The sequence below is a fragment of the Salvia miltiorrhiza genome, chromosome 6 (genome assembly GCF_028751815.1).
Source record: "Salvia miltiorrhiza cultivar Shanhuang (shh) chromosome 6, IMPLAD_Smil_shh, whole genome shotgun sequence".
In the NCBI taxonomy this organism is placed as follows: domain Eukaryota; kingdom Viridiplantae; phylum Streptophyta; class Magnoliopsida; order Lamiales; family Lamiaceae; genus Salvia; species Salvia miltiorrhiza.
The window spans coordinates 36845374-36868093 of NC_080392.1; the positions used below are offsets into that span (position 1 = coordinate 36845374).

Sequence of the window (22720 nt, forward strand, 5' to 3'; positions counted from 1 at the left end):
ATGTCGTTGAATCGGTGAAGGTTGAAGTGATCCTCGAGCGCTATTTGTAGGAGAACTCTTGAATAGATCCGTTGGCGTAGATCGTCCTCAAGATTTCTTCCGTTGGAGAGCAATTCGAATTTGGGCTGAGGGCTTCAATCTTCGAGGTTCCTTGTCTGGGTGGAAACGGCTCTCTTTGATGGACAGGAGATATGACGTCTCTGAAAAGTAACCACCAGATAGGAATGACCTCTGCAGAGATAAAGATATCCTGAGATCTCTGCATTTAATGCGGCTGTACTTCTGAGTACTTGGCTTCCTCTGAACGTTGGAAGATCAGTCCTAGAAGGAATGTTCAACTGATACTTGACTTTAGTATCAGTCCTTTTGCGCGCATTAAGTAATCAGTCTTCAACTGATTCTTCAACTGATACTTCAGTTGGTATCTGCAGTCTTCAGTCCTTCGTTCTTCAGTCTTCAGTCTTCAGTCTTCAGTCTTTGACACCGCAAGCTAAACTAGAAACGAACTCTAACACTTGAGTTCAAAACAATTCTAGTCTATTACAGTTAAGTCCTATGAATTTTGGTATCATCAAAACAAGGGTTAGGATATTCCACAAGGTTCCCAACAAACCGATTTACACATTCTCCTTAATTCCCGTGCCGAAAAGTTTTGAGCCACTTATAGGGTGATGAAGGAAGTAATATTCTTGTCATTTATATATTGTATTAATAATAAATATCTTAAACATTATATATCAAATAAATATGAACAAATATTTACAACCATTATTACTACACATAACAAAATAATTATATAAAAAATCCGCATTTATATAACTTAAAAATCTTAAATGTTAATGCACCAACGCACATAATCACAAACAATTTTAATTGAATAGAATAGAAATTTTAAGGGCCACGATTCAAACTCGGGAAATTTGATCTCATCATTAACAACTCTACTATTAGGTCAACACTACATTTCAATAGTAGTCACATTTATTCATGAACAATGTTACTCTTATTCAAATGATCTCGATCACTTTTAATTTTCAATGGTCGATGAAAATCTCAGTTCTAGACCCATGTTAAATTGTAGAAGGGTCTAATTTTGTAACGCCCCAATTTTAAAAATTATATAAATAATAAAAAGTATTGAAGAAAGGGCTTTATTTTAGACAAAGGGGATTAACATAGGATGCACTATTCCCCAAATTTGTTTATTTCAAGGACCATAAGTTTAGTTTCAAAACTCCGATAACAATTGAAGGAAATAATTCATGCAAAATGGTAGAAAGTCCCAAGTTTATGGTTGACACTTATCAATATAATAACCATAAGTTCTTTGAGTTAAAAGAAAATAGGGACAAGATATGGGCTAGCTCTGTATCAGCTAGAGTAACTTGGTTTCACAATGAAAAAAAAGTAAATTTGAGGTCATGCTTGCACTCTCATAGTCTCATTCATGCACATTATCTTTCAAGAATCTCTCTTTCAGGCATTCTATATCCAAAGCAAAAATGACATTCTTCAAAATGTAATTTGAAAAGATCAAGATTCACAAAGTAGCAATACAACAAAGGCATCCTAAACATTCACTTTATTTTCATGGAACAGGACTTACCGTCGCATGAGGCAATACAAATAGCAAATAATATCACTAACCTCAGGCATATGTACAATAGATAGGATGTGTCAACCGACATTCTGGTTAGAAGAAATGTAAACCTAGTCTTTTAAGTATGATCATGTCATTCAACTGGTAAAGGATAAGAACTTACATACATTCTCAAACAAATATTCTAGGCGAGGGGTCAAGTTCTGGGAGAAGATGGAGTGCAGGTGCATAGTTTGGTTCTTCCAGGCCTTCCATTGAGTACAACAGCCTACTTTTCCCGGCTAGGCGAGGTATGCTAGTGAGTCCTTCAATCTACTTCAAAGAAAAGAAAAGACGAGATATTCATGGGTTGAAATTGATACGATCTTCTCGTTTCCTTGAACAGGTTTACACCCTAAAACATGATATCACCAACGTGCAATCTCTCATGCTAGGGTTGCTTCTAGCCATAAGAAAAGTAGTGCGTCTCAAGGTAATTGGAAAATCAAAACGTATACTTTGTTAGCATTTTAGGAAAGCATCTACAATTTAAATTTTTACCTGTGTTTATGCAGAATCTGGTGTATGGTTTGGAGAAGGTGTTGTAGAAACCAAGCATCAATGGACTTCATATTGTGCCTGAATCTTGATTTCTGTCTCTCACGGAACACATTCCACGTTTTCTACATTAAAAAGTGGAATTAATTACATATTAGCTGGAAACATCAGCATAGAGAGAATGGTTCTTTGTAACAGTCTTTCAAGGAAACGTGTTACATTCTTTTATCTTTTTCCCTTCAATAGAGAATGCTATTGCATCAACTTTCATTATCTAATATCCTTCATCAAACAAAATATTTAGTTGAAGGCATAAGATAAAACCATAATTTCTCATGCTAAATTTGAGTAATTTTCAGGCTAAGATTTACCTCTAAATTTGTGTAACCAAGCTTAAATTAAAGTTAGTCTTCGAGCATCAAAGTCCTCAGATATAAAAGGTACATCTGATACACTACAATATTTCGTAATCTCCATAATAAGCCTAACAAAAGAATGTCAATTTTTCCCTCCTATTGTTATTCTTCATTCTCCCCTCTTTCTGTCTCTTTTCGTATAGGGTGTTTGTGGATGAGTTATTTGAGATATTAAACCAAGTAGGCTATACTTATTTCTTTTGGTACAAGCTCGGTGAAAGAACTATATATGCAGTTGGGGGGCCTTTACAATACAATGAAAATGTGGTAACTATGTAAGAATATAAACTAACTACTTATGCAGTCACTTGAACATATTAGTCATGGAAATAAAGATTATATAATGAGATCAATAATAGTCTGGATTCTACGAATATGAGGATAGAACCCTACCACTAAATTTGTTGGCAATGGAAGCTATCCATGCTTTGTCTTTATCAGTAAATGCATAGTCGATTCCAGAAGCCAACAGGATGAAACCCTTCCTCGTCCCTGTTTGACTGGAGCTTAATTCACAAGCTTCTCGAATAGGTTGGACAAGGAGAGACCTAGTCCCCACGGGAACCATCTCCTTCAATTCCGAATCTGAATTATTTACGCATTTCACCAATGCAACTAATGAGAAATGTTTGACCATTTGTAAACTAGATTCAGTGAGGATAAAGGAAGCATTTACTTTTCATAATTGATAAGATACATGATTGAGTATTTTTGTCCTCATTACTACGATGTCTCCAATCTCACCATTATGAATCAAGAAAAATTAGCTTACATGATAGAAATTATCAAGGGCCTTGTAATATCAGAAAGTTGCAATCCATCTTAGAAAATAATGGATTAACCTCTACTATTTTTATCTATTTAAACTAATTCTCAAGGGGGCGTTTCGATTGGTGGATGAGAAAGATAAGATTGGTAGGATAGAGTAGGATTGGAGGATGAGTAAATAATCAACCTAACTTTGGAGTGATAAACAATCATGCAATTAAATTATGAGAGTTCAGGCTGAGTTATCCATCATGCTCAATCATGCAAACCAAAAATTTGTAAATTGGATTATTTTATCAATCATGCCTTGTCATTAAAACTAAACTCCTTTTAAAAGTAAATGCCCCCTTGAAGAATAAAGATGAAGCAATTCAAACTGAAAGGTGGCTAAGGAAGATGGCTAATTCTGATAATTATTATTATACATACAAAATGAAAGGTGGTTAGCTAAGGAAGATGATATTAGGTCATATGATTAAGCAATTAACAGTAATGGCTCGACCGGAACAATTGTCAACGTAGCAGGTGATTTTCAATGTCAATAATAATACAATATTTATGAAATTGCAAAAACATTTAATTGTCAGCTGCTCTTTAATGTATATAAAGGGTAATGCACAACAAAATCAATGAATAGAACGAGAGAACTATAAAATAATTTCAATAACAGACAACTGATATAAGGAATATGATATTTAGGATGACTTCATTATTGGCTTGCAGGAGAAATTCGTTTAGGAGCCATGACGTGCATACAGCTCAAAGTAACAATATGCGGAAAGAGGAGATTAATTAAGTTCTTCAAATTTATTTTCAAAATGACTTCACATAAATTCATTAGAGCCAAAAACAACATAAGCTTTATAAACTTCCTTTCATAAACAAAACCCAATATTTTAATTGTATCAATTCAATAATTTTGCCCACATAAATAAGATCACAATACTATAAAATAATCTGGGTATTCTCTTGTGTTAGTTTCTACCACTTTTTCCTTCCCCTCTACACCCCACCTCCTTCCTTCTATCACCTTCCAGTAAGTTTTCTTGGTAGAACCACATTACTTGACAAGACAACCAGAAAGCAAGTCATTGTCATCTTTGTTGAAATGTCATATTATAAGAAACTTCCAATAAGTTTATAGGTGTTTCCGAATTTCTTTAGAAAGAACCTAGATTATATAGTGCGGCCATGATAAGTTGATGGGATATGTACTTAGGTGATCATATAGTTGTTGAATCAAGTCTATTTGAACAAGGTGTTCAATAAAAAATATACTTCACGAAAGGCATGTACTGTTATTGCAATCAAGCATTGAAGTTGCTACATAATGTTCGGTAGCTTATTCCTTGAAATTAGATTGGTGAAAATTCAGAACCTACTTAACCCCTTTCCCCAGTTTTCACGAATATGACCTTTTTATATACTCTAGCACAAACAATTGTGGGCATATGAAACCTAAGAAACTCAACTTGTACCTGCAGACTGTTGGAGATACATGGCATCCTTCAACTCGGACAACCCAATCCTTTGTGTCTGCTTCCGGAACCAATCAGGAATGCTATCTTTTGATAAATCCTTAGGCATACTCCAATAGCCACGCACACATATAGCATCTTCAACGGAAATGAGCTACAGTGTTTATAGACACATTAGGAATCATAAAAATGAAGGCACTCACAAATTCAATATACTTTGGTGAATCATATTTGCAGTTGACATCCTACTTCCTTTCAATATGCTACAAGAACTTGAAAGCATACCACTGATATTGAGTTTGTATTACGCAACAAGACGTATGTTCCCCAAGCCAAATCTTCCTTCAAGTCAGCAGCAATATCCTGTGACATGACAAAGATTTGCTCAACACCTTCAGGGATGTTTTTTTGAGTAGTTGGAGTAGCCCCCTGCATAGCCAAGTAATAACATTACAGGAGTTTCAATTGCATCCATATGTTGACTTTTAAGTTCCCAAAAACTATTATGCTAGAGCTATTATAAATGAGTTCATCGCCTACACATTAACAATCACTTCTCTTCGTAGATATGCAAAGTAGTATAAACAATCATATTTAAGCATTACTATAGCACCCCCAACATCAAGTGCATATCAAACAGGATACTCACAATTGCTTCTACCAAATTGTATAGCAAAATTGGGCCCACAAACTTCAAACTAGAATCCGCAATTCTCAACATCTTTTGTGGCATAAGATCAAAATGAAGTAAACAAAGTGATACCTTGAGAAATTTTCCAAGATACGGCACAACTGCAGAAAACGATGCAAGAGAAAGTCCTAATGCCTCCGTCCTCTACAAAATACCCAAGAAAAAAGCAAATACTCAACACTAAACCATAGAACAGAATAATTACGATGAATATAAAGCAGAAAAGAAAAAAAACAAAAAAACAAAGAAATTCATTACGAGCTGAGCTGGAGTGATGGATGAAGAATCGGAGCCCAGAAAATGATTTAACACTAAGAGCGCCCCAAATCCATATCCTATGTATCTGGGCAAGTAAGATTCGTCCAATCCAGGTATTCCTTGAAAAAAAAACAATAGGAAAGAAATAAGAGTGGGAAATTTTTTCGTTCGTAAAATACAAGAGAAAGAAATGAAGAAAGACGAGTGGAAGAGGGAATACTCGTAATGATTTACCAAGAGTGAAGAGAAGAACTGAGAGATTAGGCTGTTGTTGATTCTGGGAGCAACAGATTTTAGCGGGCGGTGATGATGGTCTGCTAATGGTTAACTTTGAAGGGTGGTTGCCTTTGTGAATAATTAATGGATTCAGAGAGAGGGAGAAAGTGCCACAGCTACTCATTTTTTTGCTTCTGCAGTTTGAGAAATTGAGAGACACATTTGGAAGGCGTGTTAATAGGCAAAAATGCCCACTTCCTTAAGTTTTTTGTAAAAATGCCCTAAGTTATCATACAAAGCATTCTATGCCCTAATTATGTGAAGTGCCTAATTTACCCTTTGATGTTGATGGGTTTGCTTGGTTTTTTGTGAAAGTCTTACACATTTGACCGATTTGACAGCCATCGGTCATAAAAGTCAACGATTTGACAGCTATCAGTCAAGAGTACATATGATCAGTGGGTGGCTAGATCATGTGTCCGACCGGGCGGACACATGATTTTACCAGCCGGACACATGATTTTATCGGTTGGACCATGTGTTCGACCGATAAAATCATGTGTCCGGCCGGTGAAATTATGTGTCCGCCCGGCCGGATACATGATCTAGCCACCCACCGGTCATATGTACTCTTGACTGATAGCTGTCAAATCGTTGACTTTTTTTATTGATAGCCGTCAAATCGGTCAAATGTGTAAGACTTTCACAAAAAACCAAGCAAACCCATCAAATCAAAGGGTACTTAAAGAATAGGGCATAGAATGCTTTGTATAATAAGATAGGGCATTTTTACAAAAAAAGATAAGGAAGTGGGCATTTTAAATTTTTACTCTTTGGAAGGCTAATGCTTTTATTTTTCACTCGTCAATTGCAATAGCACTTCATTAACTCATTTTCTCGAGTAAGTTGGAGGCATTCTACGTTCTGGGAGTTCAATGTTAATCTAGGGGGATAATTACAGTTCTCAATTTAATTTTTAGTATTTTTAATGTTTTTCTACCAGATATATTGATTTCTGTAAAAATTAATGATTTTAATACGATGATTAAATATAGGGATGTAATCACGCTAATTCTTTTGGGTTATTGGACTATTCAGTTGCTTCTTATTCAGATTAAAAAATTTGCTTATTCTAAATTATTGACTCTAACACTCTTTTTTATTTCATCTATTTGGATCAATTCGTTAATTTCGGACTGAATTAATATCATTATACATCTTGGATATGTTATAGTATGTGTAACTATAACAAGATAAATATTTTTTTAGGAATATTTATCGTAAAATATACGAATTTTCAACAAGTTTATTTTTCTCGGGACTTTTTAATTTTTTTAAAAAAATACAGAGTCTTTTAACTTTTTCTAATTTTTCTCACATCGACTCTTTCCAATGAAATTAAAGCTGAGGTGGAACAATAGTGTCAATCATCAACATGTCATCATGGCGATCACAAAGCCTTGACTCTATTTCCTATGAATTTAAAATCCCTCTTTTACTACGAAATAATCTAAGGTTTCGTTCTCTTTGGTTGTAAAATTATCATGAGAAAATGATGGAAATGAAAAGGTGGGAAAAATTTATCATTTCCACTCTTGTTATCTCATGTTCTCTTTGATGGAATTTTTTTTTATCCTATACTTCATTTATCCTATACACATATTCTCTTTATTGAAAAATGATGGATAAATTGTTAAATGACAATATTACCCTTATTATTAACTTACTTATTTTATGCCATACTTTCAATTTTATTTCATGACATACTTCATTTTTTTTTATAATTTTTCTCGCCACCCCCACCCCACCCCCACCCCAATTTTTTTTTTTGTTTCAATTTTACTCACCACTTCCACCCCACCCCACGCCCCCACCCACCCCCCTCCCCCAATTTTTTTTTTTTATTTTTCTCGCCATCTCCACCCATCCCCCTACCCCACGCCCCCACCCACCCCCTAAATGTTTTTTAAAAAAAATTTCTCGCCACCTCCACCCCACCCCCTACGCCACGCTCCCAACCCACCCTACCCCCACCCTCCCCTCGCCAATTTGTTTTCTCACCACACCCTACCCAAACGCCGTCCACTCTCCCCACCCCAATTTTTTTTGGAGTGTGAGTGGGGGTGGCTAGAAAAATTTTAAAAAAATTGGGGGAGGGGGGAAGGGGGTGGGTGGGGGCATGGTGTAGGGGAGATGGGTGGAGGTGGCGAGAAAAAAAATTTAAAAAAAAATTGGGGGGTGGGGAGGGGGTGGGTGGGGGCGTGGGGTAGGGGGATGGGTGGAGATGGCGAGAAAAATTTAAAAAATAAAAAAATTGGGGGGTGGGGAGGGGGGTGGGTGGGGGCGTTGTAATGCCCCGACTTTTTATTAAGGATTATAGACTTTTAATTACTGATTTAAGGATTAATTATGGTAATTAGGGTTCTGCATCCATTAATAAAATGCGAACTTATATGAATTAGTGATTTATAATTATTTCAAGTGAATGATGCGCTCAGAATATTCTTTGAGTCCATTAATTTATTATCGATGATTTAACACTGAAGTGTTAAATCAGGCTTGTTGATTATTAAATTGAGCCCATGAGGCTATTTAATTTGAGGCCTGTATGCAGAGGATCTCTATATACGTGTTTTAAGAAAGCTCACCTTATTCGTTCCCACAACGGGCGTAGAGTTACTTCCCTCTTTAGCTATCACTTCCCGCCTGGACCTTTATTGACGAAGAATCGATAAGTTCGAGAAGAAGTCGTGAAAGAAAGGAAGATTGATCTCTAAACTAAGCTATCTCATTTTTAATGATTTTAGGGTTCTAGCATCAAAACCTTAACTCAAAACAGTTATCACATAACTAACATTTAGGTTCGAAACTATTTATTCGAACATCATCATGCACATCAATCATAACTCGTTCTACTCACGCCATCAAGTCAAACATTCCGTCATTTAACTACAAAACATAAAACATATCACATAGACAAATTATATCATCATAAATCATGCTTTCTCATACTTAAAACAATTTAATCCCTTTTTTATAAACCATATTAATAAGACATTTGAAAAGAATTCTTTAAATAAGAGTTTAACTCAAAATATTTTATTTTAAAAGTTCATTTATAAATAATCAAATAAAAGACTCCATTTAAATAATTAATTTAAAGGCTCATATGTAATTAAATTAATCAAGCTCAATTTAAGTTATTAAATAAAAGCTCAAATAATTTAAATAGATATATGCCCAAGTTAATTAAATAAATTAAGTCCATCCTATTTTTCTTTAAATAAGGCCCAAACATTTTATTTTAAAACAGTCAATCAATTTAAAATAAAGGCCCATCAGTTAATTAAATTAAAAGGAGGCCCAAAGCCCATTCTCATGCTAACCCTAACATAAACACACACTAAAACACATTTAAACCACACACCCACACACACTCCACAGACGCACCCTCTCATCTCTCTTTCTCGGACGGTCTGTCCGCCGCCGCTGCCGTTCAACGGCGCCGTCGCCGCCGGCGAGCGGCGCGGCTCTCCCTTCTTCGGCATCTCTCCTCTCCCTGACCCCAGATCCTCTTTCTAGACTGCCGAGACAAGGCGGCAGACGCAACCACCGCGGTGCGCCGCCGCTGCCCCCTGTTCTCCCTCTCCCTCTCCCTCTCTCGGCCTCCGGCGAAGCAACTACCGCGGTGCCGCCGCCGTGAAGCAGGTAAACCCTAACTCCCTCTCTACTTTCCTCATCTTCTTCCCCTTTCAAATTAAAACTGAAAACTCCTCTCTCTCTCTTCCGATTTGGCTGAATCGGAGCAACGGCGACGTCACGGCTGTCACGTTACCGCCGCCGCCGACGACGACGTGCCTCCGCGGCAGCCGCCTCCCTGAACACTTCTCACACACGAATCAGGGGATTCAGCCCCGATTTCAGTCAACACATAGAAATAGGCTTTTTACTGAATTCATTTTCAAATATTGTAAATGTTCTTCAATCGAGCATACTGCACTTAAGCATTCATTCTTGTAATTGCAACCCTTCATTTGTATATGTAAATGCTGTTTATAAACAGGCTGCATATGCACATAAAATGGAATATGAGAAATTCGTATGTGTTGGTGGTTCTCTGTTAGAATTTCTGAGATTAAAACAAGAATTGGATAATCTCAGTACCTTGGTGGTGTGGCTGATGATATTGGTTCTGCATAAGCATTTTGTATAGATGTTAGGATGAATTCTAGTAAATCATAGACAGTGATGACTGAAATTCTTTACCTTAGCTTGGCTGCGAGAGCTTGGCTGCGAGAGAGGTGGTTGATGAATGTGAGAGGTGAAAATGATGTAGATTATAATGGAAGAATAGGGTATTGTGGATGAATGTAGTCCATGCAATCCTTAAGCTCAATTAGCAAAATATCTAAAAAATTAACATACTAATTATTTACTTAAGTAGGCCCAACATTACATATAACCCCATTTTCACATAAAATCCTAATATCAATATGGGCATGCCATATAATAAATTAAATAGTCTCATGAGCTCAATTTAATAATCAACAAGCTTTATTTAACACTTCAGTGTTAAATCATCGATAATAAATTAATGGACTCAAAGAATATTCTGAGCGCATCATTCACTTGAAATAATTATAAATCACCAATTCATATAAGTTTGCATTTTATTAATGAATGCAAAACCCTAATTACCATAATTAATCATTAAATCAGTAATCAAAAGTCTATAATCCTTAATAAAAAGTCGGGGCATTACAACGCCCCCACCTACCCCCTACCCCACGACCCCTCTCCTACTCCCAATTTTATTTTATTTTTCTCGCCATCTCCACCCATCCCCCTACCCCACGCCTCCCCCCCAATTTTTTTTTAAAAATTTTTCTCGTCACCTCCACTCACCCTTCACTACCCCATGGCCCCACCCACCCCCTCCCCCCCAACCCCCAATTTTTAATTTTTTTTTGTTCACCACCTCCACCCACTTTCCCCTACCCCACGCCCCCACCCACCCCATCCCCACCACCCCCCACCGCCCTAAAAAAAAATTAATTTTTCTCGCCACCTCGACCCTACCCGGCCACCCCACTACCCCACGCCCCCCACCCATCGCCTCCCCACCACCCCCAATTTTTTAATTTTTTTTAATTTTTGGGGGTGAGGCGGTGGTGGGGAGGGGGGTGGGTGGGGGCGTGGGGTGGGGTGGGGTGGAAGTGGCGAGAAAAATTAAAACAAAACAAAAAATTGGGGGGAGAGGGGGTGGGGGTGGCGAGAAAAATTATAAAAAAAAATAAAGTATGTCATAAAATAAAATTGAAAGTATGGCATAAAATAAGTAAAGTCAATAATAAAGGCAATATTGTCATTTAACAATTTATCCATCATTTTCCAATAAAGAGAATATGTGTATAGGATAAATGAAGTATAGGATAAAAAAAAAAATTCCATCAAAGAGAACATGAGATAACAAGAGTGGAAATGATAAAATTTTCCCACCTTTTCATTTCCATCATTTTCTCATGATAATTTTACAACCAAAGATAACGAAACCTTAGATTATTTCGTAGTAAAAGAGGGATTTTAAATTCATAGGAAATAGAGTCAAGGCTTTGTGATCGCCATGATGACATGTTGATGATTGACACTATTGTTCCACCTCAGCTTAAATTTAATTGGAAAGAGTCGATGTGAGAAAAATCAGAAAAAGTTAAAAGATTGTATATTTTTTTAAAAAAATTAAAAAGTCCCGAGAAAAATAAACTTGTTGAAAATTCGTATATTTTACGATAAATATTCCTAAAAAAATATTTATCTTGTTATAGTTACACATACTAAAACATATCCAAGATGTATAATGATATTAATTCAGTCCGAAATTAACGAATTGATCCAAATAGATAAAATAAAAAAGAGTGTTAGAGTCAATAATTTAGAATAAGCAAATTTTTTAATCTGAATAAGAAGCAACTGAATAGTCCAATAACCCAAAAGAATTAGCGTGATTACATCCCTATATTTAATCATCGTATTAAAATCATTAATTTTTACAGAAATCAATATATCTGGTAGAAAAACATTAAAAATACTAAAAATTAAATTGAGAACTGTAATTATCCCCCTAGATTAACATTGAACTCCCAGAACGTAGAATGCCTCCAACTTACTCGAGAAAATGAGTTAATGAAGTGCTATTGCAATTGACGAGTGAAAAATAAAAGCATTAGCCTTCCAAAGAGTAAAAATTTAAAATGCCCACTTCCTTATCTTTTTTTGTAAAAATGCCCTATCTTATTATACAAAGCATTCTATGCCATATTCTTTAAGTACCCTTTGATTTGATGGGTTTGCTTGGTTTTTTGTGAAAGTCTTACACATTTGACCGATTTGACAGCTATCAATAAAAAAAGTCAACGATTTGACAGCTATCAGTCAAGAGTACATATGACCGGTGGGTGGCTAGATCATGTGTCCGGCCGGGCGGACACATAATTTCACCGGCCGGACACATGATTTTATTGGTCGGACACATAAAAGTCAACGATTTTACCAGCCGAACACATAATTAGGGCATATTATTGCTTTGTACGAAAAAATTTTCCAATCTTATTTCTTTCCTATTGTTTTTTTTGAAGGGATACCTGGATTGGACGAATCTTACTTGCCCAGATACATAGGATATGGATTTGGGGCGCTCTTAGTGTTAAATCATTTTCTGGGCTCCGATTCTTCATCCATCACTCCAGCTCAGCTCGTAATGAATTTCTTTGTTTTTTTGTTTTTTGTTTTGCTTTATATTCATCGTAATTATTCTGTTCTATGGTTTAATGTTGAGTATTTGCCTTTTTCTTGGGTATTTTGTAGAGGACGGAGGCATTAGGACTTTCTCTTGCATCGTTTTCTGCAGTTGTGCCGTATCTTGGAAAATTTCTCAAGGTATCACTTTGTTTACTTCATTTTGATATTATGCCACAAAAGATGCTGAGAATTGCGGATTCTAGTTTGAAGTTTGTGGGCCCAATTTTGCTATACAATTTGGTAGAAGCAATTGTGAGTATCTTGTTTGATATGCACTTGGTGTTGGGGGTGCTATACTAATGCTTAAATATGATTGTTTATACTACTTTGCATATCTACGAAGATAAGTGATTGTTAATGTGTAGGCGATGAACTCATTTATAATAGCTCTAGCATAAAAGTTTTTGGGAACTTAAAAGTAGACATATGGATGCAATTGAAACTCCTGTAATGTTATTACTTGGCTATGCAGGGGGCTACTCCAACAACTCAAAAAAACATCCCTGAAGGTGTTGAGCAAATCTTTGTCATGTCACTGGATATTGCTGCTGACTTGAAGAAAGATTTGGCTTGGGGAACATACGTCTTGTTGCGTAATACAAACTCAATATCAGTGGTATGCTTTCAAGTTCTTGTAGCATATTGAAAGGAAGCAGGATGTCATGTATCTCCAATCTAATTTCAAGGTTCTGAATTTCCCCAATCTAATTTCAAGGAATAAGCTACCGAACATTATGTAGCAACTTCAATGCTTGATTGCAATAACAATACATGCCTTTCGTGAAGTATATTTTTTATTGAACACCTTGTTCAAATAGACTTGATTCAACAACTATATGATCACCTAAGTACATATCCCATCAACTTATCATGGCCGCACTATATAATCTAGGTTCTTTCTAAAGAAATTCGGAAACACCTATAAACTTATTGGAAGTTTCTTATAATATGACATTTCAACAAATATGACAATGACTTGCTTTCTGGTTGTCTTGTCAAGTAATGTGGTTCTACCAAGAAAACTTACTGGAAGGTGATAGAAGGAAGGAGGTGGGGTGTAGAGGGGAAGGAAAAAGTGGTAGAAACTAACACAAGAGAAGAGAATACCCAGTTTATTTTATAGTATTATGATCTTATTTATGTGGGCAAAATTATTGAATTGATACAATTAAAATATTGGGTTTTGTTTATGAAAGGAAGCTTATAAAGCTTATGTTGTTTTTGGCTCTAATGAATTTATGTGAAGTCATTTTGAAAATAAATTTGAAGAACTTAATTAATCTCCTCTTCCCGCATATTGTTACTTTGAGTTGTATGCACGTCATGGCTCCTAAACGAATTTCTCCTGCAAGCCAATAATGAAGTCATCCTAAATATCAGATTCCTTATATCAGTTGTCTGTTATTGAAATTATTTTATAGTTCTCTCGTTCTATTCATTGATCTTGTTGTGCATTACCCTTTATATACATTAAAGAGCAGCTGACAATTAAATGTTTTTGCAATTTCATAAATAGTGTATTATTATTGACATTGAAAATCACCTGCTACGTTGACAATTGTTCCGGTCAAGCCATTACTGTTAATTGCTTAATCATATGACCTAATATCATCTTCCTTAGCTAGCCACCTTTCATTTTGTATGTATAATAATAATTATCAGAATTAGCCATCTTCCTTAGCCACCTTTCAGTTTGAATTGCTTCATCTTTATTCTTCAAGGGGGCATTTACTTTTAAAAGGAGTTTAGTTTTAGTGACAAGGCATGATTGATAAAATAATCCAATTTACAAATTTTTGGTTTGCATGATTGAGCATGATGGATAACTCAGCCTGAACTCTCATAATTTAATTGCATGATTGTTTATCACTCCAAAGTTAGGTTGATTATTTACTCATCCTCCAATCCTACTCTATCCTACCAATCTTATCTTTCTCATCCACCAATCGAAACGCCCCCTTGAGAATTAGTTTAAATAGATAAAAATAGTAGAGGTTAATCCATTATTTTCTAAGATGGATTGCAACTTTCTGATATTACAAGGCCCTTGATAATTTCTATCATGTAAGCTAATTTTTCTTGATTCATAATGGTGAGATTGGAGACATCGTAGTAATGAGGACAAAAATACTCAATCATGTATCTTATCAATTATGAAAAGTAAATGCTTCCTTTATCCTCACTGAATCTAGTTTACAAATGGTCAAACATTTCTCATTAGTTGCATTGGTGAAATGCGTAAATAATTCAGATTCGGAATTGAAGGAGATGGTTCCCGTGGGGACTAGGTCTCTCCTTGTCCAACCTATTCGAGAAGCTTGTGAATTAAGCTCCAGTCAAACAGGGATGAGGAAGGGTTTCATCCTGTTGGCTTCTGGAATCGACTATGCATTTACTGATAAAGACAAAGCATGGATAGCTTCCATTGCCAACAAATTTAGTGGTAGGGTTCTATCCTCATTCGTAGAATCCAGACTATTATTGATCTCATTATATAATCTTTATTTCCATGACTAATATGTTCAAGTGACTGCATAAGTGTAACGACCCAACTTCCCAAACAAAAGAAATAAGAAAATAATGTGATATGCGTTGATCAATATTGAAGATTTACCCAAAAGATTAGGTAACTGTGTTTTGAAGAGATTAATAAAATAAAGATAAAATAAAATAAATGAATGGGTATTAAGTGACATAATCGATTAACAATCATTCAACTTTCCAGGAGCGCATAAGTTTAGTTTCGTGACTCTAATCATAATAGAAGATGGCTTCACTAATTGAAATACGAATTAAGAGTCTAAACTCAACGAGATAATATTTTACCATGTAATAGAAGTTCTTAGTTTAGGAGATTGAAAGACAAGATAGCAAGCTAGTCGTTTAGCGGAAGCAAAAGACAACGTGGAACCCTAGCCTCAGCTCAGCCCCGTCCGCACCAACCGATCAACCTGTAAATATTTGAAAAGAATTTGGGCTGAGCACTAGTGTACTCAGTGAACAAGAGTTTACAAGATATTTTATGAAATAATTAAATAGAGCAGTTTATCCAATATCATAATCATAACTCAGAAGGTTTTAAAACAGAAATCCACTTCTAAGCATGACAAAGCTTTTCTCATTAAGTGGCGCGCCATGTGACGTTCGATTGTTACTCGCTGCTTATGATCCCGGGACTTTAACCACCGTCGGATCGCTTACCGCCGCTTAAGTGAACCCGGGACGCTACCCAGACGGAACACATCATCATATGTGCTTGGAACGTGTCCAGGAGCACCCTTATAACGCCTGCTTAGCTTCGTTAGTGCCCAAATGGCGATCAACCCATTGAGCAACTAACCTTGTGTACACAATCCTCATCTAACGTGTTAGGTCAAATGAGAATCTCGATCGATGCTTATGCGAGCATTAAACAATTACAGAACGCACATAAAAATATTTATATTGGATAAACGAACATTTTCAACTTTCATGAAATATCAGAGCTTATATAACTCAAGATACATTTGTAAAATAAAGCCCACCTCAAGTGGAGATTCGATAATTGGCTTGCTTTGAGACTTCACTGCCCTTGGTCACTCAAACCTACAAGAAATCTATTCTTAAATAGATCCCAAGGTTTCATTCTAATTTCTAGGTAACAGGAAATACTAATTATTGATACACTTTGCCCAGATTAAGAAAATAACATTACTAAGAGCATCCACAATGGTTACACGATAGCCATTACACGATAGGGCTATCGTGTAAATGTGCTATCGTGTAACCATTGCGGGAGATGGTTACACGAGGGCTACACGTTCTATCGTGTAGCCCTTTACACGTTCAAATTTTTTTTTTAATTTTTTCTTCTCTTTATAAAACTAATGCTATCATGTAAGCTATCATGTAACCCCACTGCAGCATCTTTACACCATGTGGTCCCCCATCATAAATTAGGCTATCATGTAAGCTATCATGTAACCCCATTGCGGATGCTCTAATAATAATAATATAAATCCCCAAAATAATTAATAATTTAATAGCAATCCAAACTTATAAAATAATTAGCAATTTATAATAAATAAAATATAAGATTAACCCAAAGAATATATAGGGTCAATTAAAATACCAAAAATAATAGAGTCCAAAATAAATATAATTACTAAGCTTGTTCATTAAAATGGCCCATATAAAATAATAAAGGCCCGTCAGCTTTAAGGAATTAGCCCAAATGGTTTTATCACAAAAGCAAGCCCAATTGATTTATTCTAGGGAAGCCCATCATCAAAAGAAACCCTAAATAAAATAAACATAAGTGAAGATATTTTAAAAGAAAATTAACTCTCTCTCTCTCTCTCTCTCTTCAAACCCATCGGTTCTCACCACTTCTCCTCACTCTCACCACCGCCCACCTCCCTCTCTAACATGCAGCCACCCCTTTCCTCCTCCCGGCGAAAAATGTCGCTGGAACAACACCCCTGGAATGCTCTCCTTCCTTCGCCGCTCAGCCCCTCTCCCTCTTTCGCACATATCAGTCGACGAGCGGCCATGGAGGGTCGCCGCCACTGCCGTTCTCCCCCTCTGCTGTGACCAGCGGCGCTTGGCCTTCGGCCGCGCCGCCCCGCTCGTCTCCCTCGGATCCCATTATCTCTCTTCCTCTCACGCTCTCAGCGGAAACAGCAGCTCAAGAAAGATTGTTGCCCCTGCTGCTCTGGCGTCTGCCGCCTCACGCCGCCACCGTCGTTCGGTCTGTCTCGCCATCGTCCAGCCACCAGTCGCTGCCGCCGACTTCCCCGATCAGACATTCAGCCCCAGAAACGAAAGGATACTCTACCCCCCCCATTCTCTCGACTCGTTCTCAAACAAGATAAGTTTTAAAAACAAATTTTCAGATTTGAAAACAAAAATTGAATCTTGAGAAATTTTCAACTTTTATCGAAACGTGAGTCTTTGCTTGTGATTCTGATGTGGTGGTTGATTATGATTGAAGATGTTTTATGAGGTCAGATTTCGGTTCATAAGGTTAGAATGAGTATTTGAAGTTTATGAGGAATTGGTCTACTGTAAATGGGAGTATTAAGTTCATGAGTCCTCTAGTCCATGCTATTGAATGTAGAACTGAAAGAATAAGAATTTTAAAGAAGTTTGAATCAACCTTATGCAAGGGTGAGGTTGGAGATGTGGTCCCGTATGCTTAAATCTTCTTAATAGCTGCTGTGTTGGCTGATTTGCTCTGCAGGAGTAAAAGTGTTAATTGGTGGCTTGAAGAATTACAGAGGCAATAAAGAGCTGGAGAAGAATATTACCGTCCCAATGATTGGAGCAAGCTGTGGATGGTGGGGGAAACAAGAGGGGAAAAGCTTTTATGAAGGGTGAAACTGACGTGTAGGGATGGGTGAATTTGTGGAGTTAACAATTTGTAAAGAATCATGTATACGTGGCTTGTTTGCTTTCATGTATTAAAAGAGAATGCACTGTAGAAAACTTGGTGGAAAAGGAAATGTAAAACTCTCTCTCTCCTGCTATTCCTTTCTCACGAATGGTGTTTGGGCCAAGAAAATCCAAAAGTTTGGGCCAAAATGATAGTGGCATAAAAATAATGAAAGAGAAAAAAAAATATATTAATATAGTCGTGATGTATCTCACATAATTTAGTAATAACTCATAATTTGATCAATTCAAAATAACAGTGTCTCTCAAAGAGGTTCTTTTGGTTAATACGATTGAACAACTTCAGATGTAAACTAACCATAATAACTAGGCGTGTTACGCGAAGAAAAGTTGAATAACACGCGTTAAAGCATGATCAAAATACTTATGTATCATATGCCTCAAAAGAGGACTTTCAGTATAATGAATATAATAGAGTACTCCAAGTGTTTAGGTAGTACAAGAATTTATTAAATGAATTGGGGTGTCTAGGCAAGGTATAGGTAGGATGTGGACGAGTTCGACCTTACAGTCACAAAGTGAGGTGTTCTTATCAAAAGTAAGGTTATTCTAAACAATTGTCACCACTACTAAACTAATAATGTATGCAGGCAATTGCTCTCTCGTGAATCTCTTGTGATAACTTCCTCAATATTGTTCTTAGGACCCTCTCCCGATGTCAATGGCCTTGGCTTGGTGCTCTTAGTCAGCTGCGGAAAATTGTCGATCACTGATCTTGCGCATGTGTTGGTTGTCCCTATTTTCCATTCATTAGAGAAAGGTGTTGCACGAGTCTTATTGATGATTTGATGTTTAATACTCTTCCCTTGCATGCATTCATCCTGTGTGCCGTGATTCTACTACGAAATCTCTCAGAAAATTCTATAGTTTCCTGATTTAGCTATGGAGCTTCTCTTTGGGCCTGTGACGCCCGGGGACGAAGTGCGGAGTGATCGCCGGTGCAAAAGAGGCACGGACAAGGAGCGGCTCTGGTTAAGACTTCCAAGCGGAGGGGCGCAGGGATGAACCAAAACACACTCGAACGAGAGGGATTCCAAGAATATGCAAGTATGGGACTGCATATTCGAGGAGAGCTTAAGTGATTTGATAGGTGCTACTCATATCAATAAGATGCATCTTCTTTTCTGGTGTCCATACGGAAGAAACTCCAAGGTTAAGCGTGCTTGGCTTGGAGCAATTCCGGGATGGGTGACCCCCTGGGAAGTTTCTCAGGGAGCGTGCGAGTGAGGACAAAACACGCTAGAAAAGACTCGTATTGGTCTGTGGGGATAGCCGTCAACTCTGGAGTCGGGCTGTTACAGGTGGTATCAGAGCCGAACCTCTCCCAGTACGGTGTAGTTCGGGGACGAACCAAGCGGAAGCTGGTGGGCCTGTGACGCCCGGGTACGAAGTGCGGAGTGATCGCCGGTGCAAAAGAGGCACGGACAAGGAGCGGCTCCGGTTAAGACTTCCAAGCGGAGGGGCGCAGGGATGAACCAAAACACACCCGAACGAGAGGGATTCCAAGAATATGCAGGTATGAGACTGCATATTCGAGGAGAGCTTAAGTGATTTGATAGGTGCTACTCATATCAATAAGATGCATCTTCTTTTCTGGTGCCCACACGGAATAAACTCCAAGGTTAAGCGTGCTTGGCTTGGAGCAATTCCGGGATGGGTGACCCCCTGGGAAGTTTCTCAGGGAGCGTGCGAGTGAGGACAAAACACGCTAGAAAAGACTCGTATTGGTCTGTGGGGACAGCCGTCAACTCTGGAGCCGGGCTGTTACAATAAGTAGTTAGTTTATATTCTTACATAGTTACCACATTTTCATTGTATTGTAAAGGCCCCCCAACTGCATATATAGTTCTTTCACCGAGCTTGTACCAACAGAAATAAGTATAGCCTACTTGGTTTAATATCTCAAATAACTCATCCACAAACACCTTATACGAAAAGAGACAGAAAGAGGGGAGAATGAAGAATAACAATAGGGGGGAAAAATTGACATTCTTTTGTTAGGCTTATTATGGAGATTACGAAATGTTGTAGTGTATCAGATGTACCTTTTATATCTGAGGGCTTTGATGCTCGAAGACTAACTTTAATTTAAGCTTGGTTACACAAATTTAGAGGTAAATCTTAGCCTGAAAATTACTCAAAATTAGCATGAGAAATTATGGTTTTATCTTATGCCTTCAACTAAATATTTTGTCTGATGAAGGATATTAGATAATGAAAGTTGATGCAATAGCATTCTCTGTTGAAGGGAAAAAGATAAAAGAATGTAACACGTTTCCTTGAAAGACTGTTACAAAGAACCATTCTCTCTATGCTGATGTTTCCAGCTAATATGTAATTAATTCCACTTTTTAATGAAGAAAACGTGGAATGTGTTCCGTGAGAGACAGAAATCAAGATTCAGGCACAATATGAAGTCCATTGATGCTTGGTTTCTACAACACCTTCTCCAAACCATACACCAGATTCTGCATAAACACAGGTAAAAATTTAAATCGTAGATGCTTTCCTAAGATGCTAACAAAGTATACGTTTTGATTTCCGGTGGAAATTACCGACGGTTGAAAATCAAAATGTATATTTGTGATGATTAGTTTATTGGAATGTTCTCTGTGTTCTAGTTATGCATCGTAGTTTGAATATGTTCAGAGGAAATGTTATCTATAACTATCGACTGAATGTCATAACTATTACCGTTAATTACAACTGTGAATATGTTCGGAGGAAATGTATTGAATGTTGAAACCATGTTCACAGATGTTGAAACCACCGGATTCTAATTACTTAGTTTTCTCTTACTTATTTTTCTCTGAGGTAGGTAATCTTGATGTTGAGGCATCATGGCACAAATTCTGAAATAGGTGAGGATATGATGGTTGAGATGTCAACTCAGGTTATCTGCTAATTGGAGGCACTAAAATATATACACATGATATCGGCTAATTTTGAAGAATTTATGTTGAACTGAAGCAGAGGATCTTGATTCTGCATTGCAGAGATTTTTTATTTGGATACATGTTCATTGGAAAATGTATTTTGTTCATTAAAGAATTGTATATTGTTCATTGAAATACAACGCTATGTTCATTAAAAAATGTGTTATGTTCATTTAAAAATTGTGTTCTGTTCATTAAATTTTTGTTTTGTTCAACGGTTTATAAAAAAGGGATTAACATGAAGCTTTTCGAATGAACGCCATAAAATTTATGCATGTTCATTGAAAAATGTATTTTGTTCATTAAAGAATTGTATATTGTTTATTGAAATATAGTGTTATATTCATTAAAAAATTGTGCTATGTTCATTGTGAAATTGTGTCCTGTTCTTTATTATTATTATTTTTTTGTTCAGCGGTTTATAAAAAATGGATTAATAGGAAACTTTTCCAATGAACGTCATAACATTATGAAGATTCAAATAAAAAAGTCTGAATATTGATATTTGATTTAAAATTACAAAAATTTTCGAACATGCGTAATAAAATTTACGAACATCTAAACAAATTATTCGAATATTTTTTGAGACATACAAAATTTAACATAGACCTTTTAGAACAAGCGTAACAAAACTACGTTCATCTAAATAGAATATTCGAATTACATAAAATATTTAACATAAATGGGAAGGTAATCATGTTGGTGGTGACATTGCAACGGAAGCATTGGTGCATTATAGCGAAATTTGTATGAACCCAAGTATGAATGTAAACTTGTTGTTGATGGAGTTGGCATATGTTATGCTTTATGATTGATATTTATTTTTAAGTTTTTGATTTGAAATAATATACGAGGAGACTTTTGCTTTTTCTCCTTTATTTGGTCTGTCTAAGGCAGATTGAAGTATATTATTTTAATGGAATTTAGACATTTTTTTGGATATTAGTTTTGAATCTTTGTATGTTTTTATTGAACATATATATATATATATATATATATATTGTTGAATTTAGTGTGCATGATAAAATATATAAATGAATACAACAACAAATAAGCTCTGAACATTGTTTTAAGTGTGTCGAATAAAAGCGTTATTAGATACTTCAAGGATGATGTGTATAGAATATTTGGGGTTTCAAATTGAAAAGAATTGTTAATAAAAAAATAGAAATATTGGTGGAATGAATCATATTGAAACATAATTGAACATAATGTTTTAATGAAATTTGGTCAGACTTTTTAAAAATTTGTTTTGAATTTTCTTATATTTTTAATGAACTTATATTTATTTTTTATGAATATATCGTGTATGATAAAATATAGAGTGGATTTTGAAAATACCCACTTTCCTTTAGTAAAATAAAAAATTAGCCACTAAGATAAAAACTTAAAAAAATACCCACACTTACCATTTTACCCCTTCAAACACTACCCTTCAAAAATTTTCCGCATTTCACAACCAAGTGGAATTCACAATCAGGATTTTTTGGTTGTGAATTCACAACCAGACAAATGAATTCACAACCAGTTAAATTCACAACCATAATTTATTTTGATTGTGAATTTAAGTAGTTGTGAATTTGAGTTTA

General features: G+C 36.2%; 2 protein-coding genes across 13 annotated transcripts; one reads left to right on the forward strand and one right to left on the reverse strand.

The window, feature by feature from the left end:
- Positions 1 to 1567: 1567 nt before the first annotated feature.
- On the reverse strand, positions 1568 to 10341 carry LOC130989361 (protein COFACTOR ASSEMBLY OF COMPLEX C SUBUNIT B CCB2, chloroplastic). Of its 12 annotated transcripts, none has more exons than XR_009090583.1 (11): positions 10231 to 10341; positions 10129 to 10156; positions 8613 to 8676; positions 5983 to 6158; positions 5749 to 5867; positions 5563 to 5634; positions 5085 to 5228; positions 4800 to 4953; positions 2947 to 3138; positions 2141 to 2262; positions 1568 to 1912 (listed from the first exon to the last, which is right to left on the reverse strand). XR_009090583.1 is itself a non-coding variant. In XM_057913322.1 (9 exons), exons 4-9 carry the CDS (start codon positions 6146 to 6148, stop codon positions 2921 to 2923), a joined length of 873 nt encoding a protein of 290 aa, XP_057769305.1. In that variant the 5' UTR covers positions 6149 to 6158; positions 8613 to 8676; positions 10129 to 10156; positions 10231 to 10274; the 3' UTR covers positions 2694 to 2920. The 12 variants fall into 12 exon arrangements, 4 of the variants coding, with proteins under 4 accessions (XP_057769308.1, XP_057769305.1, XP_057769307.1 ...); XR_009090578.1 differs by having other exon boundaries at positions 1568 to 1915; positions 10231 to 10295; XR_009090580.1 differs by having other exon boundaries at positions 1568 to 2039; positions 10231 to 10273.
- LOC130990849 (protein COFACTOR ASSEMBLY OF COMPLEX C SUBUNIT B CCB2, chloroplastic-like) lies at positions 10213 to 20731 on the forward strand. The gene is made up of 6 exons (XM_057915080.1): positions 10213 to 10285; positions 12600 to 12718; positions 12829 to 12900; positions 13235 to 13378; positions 14920 to 15205; positions 20556 to 20731. Exons 1-6 carry the CDS (start codon positions 10213 to 10215, stop codon positions 20576 to 20578), a joined length of 717 nt encoding a protein of 238 aa, XP_057771063.1. The 3' UTR covers positions 20579 to 20731.
- The last annotated feature ends 1989 nt before the right edge of the window (positions 20732 to 22720 follow it).